The sequence below is a fragment of the Paroedura picta genome, chromosome 13 (genome assembly GCF_049243985.1).
Source record: "Paroedura picta isolate Pp20150507F chromosome 13, Ppicta_v3.0, whole genome shotgun sequence".
In the NCBI taxonomy this organism is placed as follows: Eukaryota; Metazoa; Chordata; class Lepidosauria; order Squamata; family Gekkonidae; genus Paroedura; species Paroedura picta.
Window position 1 is genome coordinate 17056540 of NC_135381.1, and position 9904 is coordinate 17066443.

A 9904-nucleotide genomic window follows, 5' to 3' on the forward strand; every position below is an offset into this window, starting at 1 on the left:
AAACAAAGTCTGATCCCTCAAGGGAGGTGATGTTTAAAGGCAAGCTGCTGTCCTGTCTTATTACAATTGCCTAATAAGCCTCCTTTGCCTTTAGCAACAACCTTACTGGCTAGAATTTAGGATGAACCATAGCAACAGGGGAGTAAGATTCTTTCTAGACCTAAAGTCTCAACATACAAGAACTAAGAGGTGCTTCATCTATAAATTGCACAGGAATAAAAGCTATTCCCATAAGAAGACTGCAATCTTTAAAAGACATGGAAACAAAGTAGGCATACAAAACAGAATTTCAAAGTAATGTAACTTGGACTTTTGCTGGGAAAGCTCCCTCATAGGTAATGCCCCAGAAACAAGATCTTTCAGATTCTGGTATTTCAAAGGAAAGGCAGGAAAAGATTCACTACTGGTTAAGGTGGTGACATTTCTGTTCCACTAGAGATGCACTGGAGAGTGCAAAAGTTGGCTTGAAACTCAACATCAAGAAAACAAAGATCATGGCATCCAGCCCTCTCAATTCATGGCAAATAGATGGGGAAGAAATGGAGATAGTGACAGATTTTATTTTCCTGGGCTCCAAGATCACTGCAGATGGGGACTGCAGCAAAGAAATTAAAAGACGCTTGCTCCTGGGGAGGAAAGCTATGACAAATCTAGACAGTATCCTAAAAAGCAGAGACATCACCCTGCCAACAAAAGTGCGTTTAGTCAAGGCTATGATATTCCCAGTTGCAATGTATGGCTGCGAAAGTTGGACCATAAGGAAGGCCGAGTGTCAAAGAATTGAGGCTTTTGAACTCTGGTGCTGGAGAAGACTCTTGCGAGTCCCTTGGACTGCAAGGCGAACAAACCGGTCACTCCTAGAGGAGATCAACCCTGACTGCTCTTTAGAAGGCCAGATCCTGAAGATGAAACTCAAATACTTTGGCCACCTCATGAGAAGGAAGGACTCCCTGGAGAAGAGCCTAATGCTGGGAGCGATCGAGGGCAAAAGAAGAAGGGGACGACAGAGAATGAGGTGGCTGGATGGAGTCACTGAAGCAGTCGGTGCAAACTTAAATGGACTCCGGGGAATGGTAGAGGACAGGAAGGCCTGGAGGATCATTGTCCATGGGGTCGCGATGGGTCGGACACGACTTCGCACATAACAACAACAAAAGATGTTCAGTATAGGCTGATAACCGAGTGGTATGGAACACCCACAAAAGCACAAGCACAATTCTATGCGGAGTTCCTGCAGTTCATTTATTTTATCCACCTTTCTCACTGAGATTCATGGCAGATTACAGGATTCTATAATACAGACAATAAACAATGCAATAAAACTGGATTACACATCTAGAGAGCGATGAAATGAAAACATGCAATAAACTGAGTTTTACAATGCCTAAAATTTTCACACAATTAAACTCTATTTTATTTTATTAAAAGTCCCTCTTAAACAGTTCTGTCTTATTCGGTCTGGGAAATGATGGGAGCCTTCCTGATGGAGTGATCAAAAAGCTTGAACTGGAAAGATTTCAATAATACTCAGATATTGAGACCATTTCCTCGCATGTTGGACATGCTGACTTATACTACACGTGGTGGTAGTATCCATATCTTGATGAGTTTTGTATAAAGGTAATCAATATTCTACCACTGATTACTACTAGCATAAAGTTTGAGATTCAAAAGAAGTGCATTCCATCTAATATCAACAAAAATGTTTCATCAGATACAAAGCAGCTTTGATTAAAGCAAGGAAGCAACCTGTTAAGATGGACAGGAGGCTGTTTGGCCTGAAAGGTAAAACAGCTGCTCAGTTGTTCTGAGACCTGAGCTTATGGGACTGCTGCTCCAGCATCCGGTCTTCATTCAAGGCTGCCTGATGGCGAGTGGAGACGGGAGGGGAAGTGTGTCAGAAAGGGAGCAGATGATGTTCTGTGTATTGTGGCAAAGTGGCTTAACTCTGGGTGATGACAGAGTTATGAGGCCTGTCTCTGGTGATGAGCAGATAATTGCAAGCTTTAAAGAGAATTCACTGCATAATAAATCTTTGTTGCTTTATAAAAACCTCCTGCTTCAATGATCTCTACTATTCAAACCCAATACAAAACCTACCTCACTGCACTGACAAAAAAATCTAAGAAAATCTTGTAAAAGAGGGAATGATTTATATCACAGTACCACATGGGTACCCCAAATGCCCCTCAGTTTCAAGAAAGGGCTTGATACACTTGTATTAATAAAAACATTTACTTCATTTCTGTGTACCAGGCACAAAGAACAGGGAAGGGAAGTCTTTGGCAACCCCATCTCTGTATGCAGCTTGATTCCAGAAACAGGCATTTCTTAATGTGTATGTGTGTCTGCACATCTTAAATTGCAGAGATCATGAGCCAGCCCTTTGTTCTGTACCTGGAACAGCCCCACAAACATCACCAAGGACATCTTTTAAGAAACACGTTTCCCCCTACTCTTGAAATTCTGTAAAACTTATCTATTTCCTCAATTTCTACAATTCCCACGAACTGCTACCAGCATGGCCAACTGGCAGGGGTTCATGGGAATTGTAGTCCATGGATGTCTGGAGAGCCACAGTCTGGCTACCCCTGCATGTGGGCTACCCCACTTGCAGGGTGTGCCAGACTGTGGCTTAACCAATAGTCCTTCGCCCTGGGAACTGCAGTTCTAGGGAGATAGCAGGTGAACTGTTAAGAGCGAATTCTTAGCATCTTCAATGTCACTATGCAGCATCAACACTCGTTTGTTATAGCCTTCATGTCTTTCTAATCTTTTTAGTGGCTTCACTTTTCCTGTCTTGGCTCACTGCACATTGATGCCTATCTTTACAACGCTGGCACTGAAGACCTGAATTATGTGCCAATCCAATATTTCTAAACAGATGGCGACCCAGCCGTTCTCTGGCTTTAACCTACGCACACACAGATTCACGTACAGTTGCTTCCCTCCCACCTCCACAACAAATCTCCCTAATACTTGGCAGAGAAATAAATCACTCCTTATCACCGCTCTTAGTATAGCTGATTCAAGGGCGGATGGCTACAATAAAGGGTGAAATTGGGCTCTCAAGTGATGGGTAACAAATACCTCCCAGACATGTGAAAGAAAATCCCACTTGGTAAAAACAAGTGCCTGCCAGCCCTGAAACATCTTGGGAACAAGGGTTTCTGTGCCATCCTTGCGCCACCTCAGAGAAGTGGCAGCACATAGGAGCAAGTCTCAGCTGGTGAGGCTGACAAGAAGCAAGAGGCATACTACTTGTTTCCTTTCAGTCTGAGATATAAAGGGAGGGCAAATTGGGCTTCAGGAGATCTCCTCCCCCTTGGGCAATATGTGCTTGATTCTTCAAAGATCTGCTGGTAGGGCCAAAATGTTGGTGCCTAGCTACAGCAATGGCACCTTCCCTAGAGATGCAGGCATACAGTTTGCACCTATGGTGCTTGACCTCAGGCAGTAATACTGTGTGCAGAAATGTGTCAAAACTGATGGGAAATGGATAAAAGGATGCTGAGGAAGAAAGTTCTAGAACAAATCCTGGCTGGGAACAGGAAGTGGAGCTAGCATGTGCCTAAGTGCCAACAGAACTCTGTTCATCACAGATATGCAGCCTACTGTACATATCTGAAAGCTTCCTGCCACCAAGCAATATTGCCCAGATCTCAGATTAGTTCCTCAGAGAATAAAACTGATTTAAATGTAATGCTGGTAAGTTTTCCAGCATGCCTAGATAAAACTGGCCTGCCCCTTTAATAGAGGTTTCAGAGGACGTTATTTACTGTTTGATATAATTTCTCTCCATGCCATAAATAAGTGATGTGAAGGGGAGAGATGTATTTGGGGGGAACATCTTCCCCCACCCCAGGACATTGGGAAACTTGTGGGAGCACTAAAAATACACTCTTATCAAAAATCTGTTTGCTTCTGAAATAATTAAAATGTTTAAGACAAAGTTTTATTCACTTGAAATGTAAAGCACCCCCATAATTTCCAGAAATTGTACATCTGAGTGATGAAAAACTGCAAGTTGTAGCCTGCAACTGGAGATTCGTACTAGGGGTCAGGTCCTTTAACCAGAACCCCAATACACCGTACCCTATGAGAGCCACTGCGCCAGCTTCCAGCAATTCACACAAATAGGGTCCAGTTTATCTCGGTAGGATTTACTCCCAGCCAAGTGTGCCACCAAGCCTCGGGGCCACGAAGAAAACCAAGGCACCCCAGCCCATTTTCCAAGGGGTAAGGCCTAAAAAAACGAAAAGGGCTCCTCGCGACAAGGTGCAAATTGCCCCCACCCATACACCACCCTCACTCCCCCCCTGCATTGCTGTTCTGCGCACGCGCCCACCACCGCCCTTTCCAATGCAGCACTTTCCTTACGCGTGCGCCAACTGGCACCGCCCAGTTCTTCTCTACGGCGCAGGATCTATTTATAGTAACTGACGTCACCTAGATATAGAACGAGGGACCGGCAGCCCTCGCGTCACTCCCTGTACCCCCCCTCCACTCGCTCGTTGTCCTCACAGTGCGCAAGCGCGTTGGGGAGCAAAAGGACACTAGCGGACGGCTAAACGCGAGTCGCTGTGATCCTCCTAAAAGCTGCCCCCCCCCCAAAAAACCCTTTTCCCGGTCTTGAGCGCTTTGGCGGGAGCGACCGCCAACGGTCACAGGGAGCTCGCGCGCATGCTCATCGTCTCAACCGCTGCCCGCTCGTGGTCAGTGCTGCGAGGGGGCGCCTGTGCGCATGCGGGGAAGCACCGCGGCGCGCTCTCGGTGATCCCGCTCGCGCGCTCCGCGGCCGGCCTGAGGTAGGAGGAGGGAGCCGCCGTTGAGGCGCAGCTCCTCTTGGCCCTGCGAGGCGTCGCGGGAAGGAAGGAGGGAGGCCCCGTCGGTTCGCCCGCCCGCCCGCCCTGCCAGTGCCACGACGGAGGGAGCAGCCATGAGCGACCGGGAGCAGCTGCTGCAGCGGGCCCGCCTGGCCGAGCAGGCGGAGAGATACGACGACATGGCCGCGGCCATGAAAGCGGTGAGTGGCTGAGGGGGGAGACGGGCTGCGGCAGCCTCCGCTCGGCTGACGGGGAGCCAACGCCCTGCCTCGGCTGCGCCCGCTTCCCGCCCTCGGCGGGGCCCCGCAGCCTCTCCAGGTAAGGGGGAAGGCAGGCAGATGGCCCCGGGCAGCCAGCCCCTCAGCGCGGAGGGCCAGCGTGGGCCGTCGCCGCGGGTCCCGCTTCCCACCCACGCTCCTCTCCCCCGCGGCTTCCGGCCCTCTGCCGGGTGACGCCCGCCTGCATGGGGGCGAATGGAGGGGCATCGCTTCGTGGGGGTTTGAGGCGGGCTCGCACGCATGGACTCCAGCGAACGGGAGGACTCGTGTGCTGAACCAGAGTCGTGCCGGACGTGTGCATGATCGTAGGGAGGGCAGGGACATTTGCGCCTCCCAAAGAGCAGGATGGCTCCTTCCAAGGTGTGGGTTCGGGGGAAAGGGGGCTGGGATGATTTCCAGCAGGGCATTCCACTGTAGACCCGAATGTGCTTGGTGATAGAGCCAGCTGGGGGTCCAAATCCATAACTGTTCCTCGGTGAGGAATATGTGGACCGTTTCTCTTCAGATTGGTTGTGATCTGCGGAATGTCATTCACAATTACAGGAAGGGTGAGGATTTAAACTCTATATGAAATTTTTTAGCAGACTCATAGTGTTAGAATACATATGCCCCATTTATATTTATTCTGAAACTCAGGTCAGTGTTACGCATTACTTTGGTTAGATGAGCTGAGACATCTATGACAAACTTATCTTATACTACAAATGAAACGTCTGGTGTCTTCCTGTATTTTCCATACTGCAGTACAAATTGGAGTAGGCCTTGTCAGTGTCAAACTCACAGTGAGATTTGGAAGAGGTAGGAAATGGTGATAGGCTACCGCCTTCCTTATTGCTGCGCAAATGCGTTCAAGGAGGGAATACGTGTTGCTGCTGATTACCCTCCTCACCAGAGATTCTGGGGCACTTTCTCTTGCAAGTTGGTGAGTGGGCATCTGAATGCCTGAAGGCAAATTTCAGTATTGCAGGATCTGATTTCTTTAAAATGAATCCAAGATTCATTCTAGCCAGAGCTAGTCACAAAATGGCATCTTCAAACCAGAGCCAGTCTGTATCCCATAAACTGACATGACCTGCTCTATCTCAAATGTATATGCCCAATTTTGCAAAATAATATTACCCCTGCCATAATATTACTTTAAAAGCTAATTATGTTAATATTTATTGTTGCTTTCCAAACTATATTGAAAATGTGTCTGTCAGATGTTCATAGTAGTTCTTAAGACAAGCCCCAAAAGTCCAGTCTACAAAGGACAAACAAGAAAGTGCACATGGGTAATTTTATAAGAACTTAATTGCATCAACACCATACTCAGTGAGATGGCAATCAACATATTTCAAATGTGCATTGCTAAGTGACCACATATTTCAGTATATGCCTTTTACTTGCTACAGTCACATAGCCATAGGCACATGACTTGTAGGAGCATAGCCTACAAGGGTTTTTTTTAATAATCTCAGATTATATTTGAAAAATGAAGTCATCGTGATTTAAAGATAACATTATATAACTGTATTTCTTTACACAGGTTTCTAAAGCTGCAAATAATTTGTGCTTGGTGTGTGCTTAACTCTGCCTTCTTCAGATGAGCTAAAAGCAAGTCACTGCATGGCAGCCTTGAGCATCAGTTCTAGAGGGGGAGGAGAGTATAATCGGGCACCAGAAGGGAGAGTTGTAGCTACTGATTATCTTACTCATTTTGTCTGTGTTTTTATCTCTGTGATGCAATGATAAATATATCTGTAACAGGATTGCACAACACTGTGAAGCCAACAGTTGTTGATCTGTCAAACATGGTTATGTTCTACTTGACCCTGAAATAAAGGGCAGTAATCTGTATAATGCAGATCTAATTGGGTGTTTCCTCATTTCATTTTAATCTAGTTGAGGTCCATTTAAAGAGTACAGTCGCTGTTCTGTACAATGTAGAACATAAAGCAGCAAGAATTGAACTGCTTCCAAGTTCTGGGTACCAGGATTACATTTCTAATTGCCAAACTTGTATAAGGATAAGAAGTCAGTTCTTAGGGATTTTTTCCCCCAACCATATAAATTTGCTTGCTATCATCAAAGTCCACTCTTAGTGTAGCAAAGGAGGATTTTTTCCCAAATTGTACAACCAAAAGAAGTATACTGTAGCATCTTTCTGTACTACAGTAGGTCACTTCTTTCTTCATGGGCTCAGGTGCAGAGGCTTGGAGATAGCAAGGACTTTTTCTTCAAATATATATACAGCATCCCACAGAATTCTTATTTTATCTTCCTGTAAGGTCTTTATGTAGGACATGGGGCTATAGCCTTTACTTCCCATGTTGCTGTAATATCTTGGTTAATCTGGACTTTCCTAGGGTGTGATGTATGTTCACATGAATCTCGTCAGATTTCAGAAATCGAATGTTACTGGACAAGAATCTGCTTGTAACTATGGAAAAAATAGGTTCAGTATTTAGAGTAAGACATTCTGTGAGGGAACTAAGGAAGAGCTGGGAATGAAGCATGCAAGCCAGAGAATGTCTCTCAATATGTAGAGTGGGTAGTAATGTCCAAAGCAGCCCATTGTTTCCCTGGACCCTGGGTAAGACAGTAGTGAGCATTATATTGAATGCTACTGCCCTTTTGTATAACTAAGTTACTGTATCAGTTTCATGTATTAAGAATTTAGGAAATGTGGTTAATGCTGATGACTTCAAGGCATTCCCAAGTGGTTCTTCAAAACTTATTTCTTCTTTGGCTTGACTAACCAAATGACTAAAGCTGACTTTACTTCTTGCATTTTAAGAGACATGGATGAAATTTGTGTGTATGAGGCTTATATTTTGGGAGGGGGGAGGATCGAAGATGTTATGGTCCCTAAAACCAGATTGTCTCAAAGTATTTGTGTGCATTTGCAGGTAACTGAGTTGAACGAACCCCTTTCAAATGAAGACCGAAACCTGCTTTCTGTAGCCTATAAGAATGTTGTTGGTGCCAGGAGATCTTCCTGGCGAGTCATCAGCAGCATAGAACAGAAAACCATGACTGATGGGAATGAAAAGAAGCTGGAAAAGGTTAAAGCATACAGGGAGAAGATTGAGAAGGAGCTGGAGACCGTGTGCAATGATGTTTTGGCCCTCCTAGATAAGTTCTTGATCAAGAACTGCAGTGACATTCAGTATGAGAGCAAGGTCTTTTACCTGAAAATGAAAGGTGATTACTACCGTTATTTAGCAGAAGTTGCTGCAGGTGAAAAGAAGAACAGTGTTGTGGAAGCATCAGAAGCTGCCTACAAAGAAGCCTTTGAGATCAGCAAAGAGCACATGCAGCCCACGCACCCAATCCGGCTGGGTCTGGCACTCAACTTCTCAGTGTTCTACTATGAAATCCAGAATGCCCCCGAGCAGGCCTGCCTTCTAGCCAAACAAGCCTTCGATGATGCCATAGCAGAGCTGGATACACTCAATGAGGATTCCTACAAGGACTCCACTCTTATCATGCAGCTACTTCGAGACAACCTCACTCTCTGGACAAGCGACCAGCAAGATGAGGAAGCAGGGGAGGGCAACAACTAAAAAGCTTTCCCCATCACAGCTTACCATCAAACCCCCATCACCAATACTTCCTTGCCACAATCACACTATGTATCTAGTGCTAAGCATATCTGTATTGTTGGCACAGCTATGAGGTCTGCCAGATGCCGCATCAGACAGCTCTTCCATGTGCATTGCTGGACTGAAAGGTGTATCAGCCCATTTTACTATAGTGGCATATTGATTGTGTAGAAGGAAAATGAGGCATTTTAGTTTCATTTGATTCATAATATATTGGTTAACATAATGAAAAGTGAGGGGAATTTAATCAAAAAATCTAAGCAATTCAATTTTCTGTTTGGAAGAAGTGGATTTTGTGTGTATTCAGCAGTATGCCTTGTGCATTCAAAACAAATGAAGAACATGCTGATCCCGTTGCCAGTGGAAACTACCATAAGAAGGTGTGAACTGATTTTGTCTTCATCAGTTTTAAAGTGGTGGTGTTCTGTAATCTGTGTTTGCCTCATAATGTTCACGGACTTTGGTTTCAGGCAATGCATCTTGAAAGGTTTTGATATTTGTAAACCTTTTTCTTTTTTTGCAAGTTTGAAAAATCATGGCATTTTGTTTTAGTAAATCCTTTGGCTGCTCAGTTGCCTGTGTATTCTGACAGCTCTGTGTCAATGTTTAGCCCATATTAAGGTGGATGATGATGAGAGACCAGAATTCTAAATTAAGTGTGTTGGAATTAAACAAAAAATAAACTGCTGCTTTGGGGTTATTGCCTGTAAGATGTCCTGTATTATTTACTAAACAAAAGGATGCTGGCAAGTTGTCTAATCAAGTGATTTAAATAAAATTTTAAGGAACTAGCGGCCACGCATTATTGGTTGGGTTCTCATGACAATGGTGTGACAGAGTGAATTGGTTGCTTTAGTTGCAACAGATGCCTGACTAATTTCTCTGCTTGTGGAAGACACAAATTTCTGTCCTCTGAGCCATTAGACCAATCATAGATCAGCCAATTCTAAACAGAATCATTTGTTGAATAGGTAGAACCACTATCTTTCCTGGCTATTTTATCCCAGACACATTTTTATTTTCTGGCAATACTGCAATGGTTAAGCGGCAGATTCTTGTAATGTTTTCATTGTCCAGAGAGAGAGAGTGTGTGTGATATGAAGACTTTGTTGTGCGCCTTCTCTTTGGTCCAAAGAGAAGTCTTGCTAGACTACCCAAAAATCTGTCAAAATAAATCCAAGCACATTTAGTATAGTTGCAAGGCCTGCACACC

At 44.9% G+C, this 9904-nt stretch overlaps 1 protein-coding gene across 1 annotated transcript; it reads left to right on the top strand.

The window, feature by feature from the left end:
* Window positions 1-4493: 4493 nt before the first annotated feature.
* YWHAH (tyrosine 3-monooxygenase/tryptophan 5-monooxygenase activation protein eta) lies at window positions 4494-9401 on the top strand. The gene is made up of 2 exons (XM_077309138.1): window positions 4494-5026; window positions 7996-9401. The coding sequence occupies exons 1-2, from the start codon at window positions 4940-4942 to the stop codon at window positions 8650-8652; spliced, it is 744 nt and encodes a 247-aa protein (XP_077165253.1). The 5' UTR covers window positions 4494-4939; the 3' UTR covers window positions 8653-9401.
* The last annotated feature ends 503 nt before the right edge of the window (window positions 9402-9904 follow it).

Excerpts from the sequence above, each read along its gene's own strand:
- YWHAH (XM_077309138.1), top strand. The coding sequence starts at position 4,940 with ATGAGCGACCGGGAGCAGCTGCTGCAGCGGGCCCGCCTGGCCGAGCAG. Across the intron at positions 5,027-7,995 it reads TGGCCGCGGCCATGAAAGCG|GTAACTGAGTTGAACGAACC; the intron begins GTGAGTGGCTGA and ends GTGCATTTGCAG.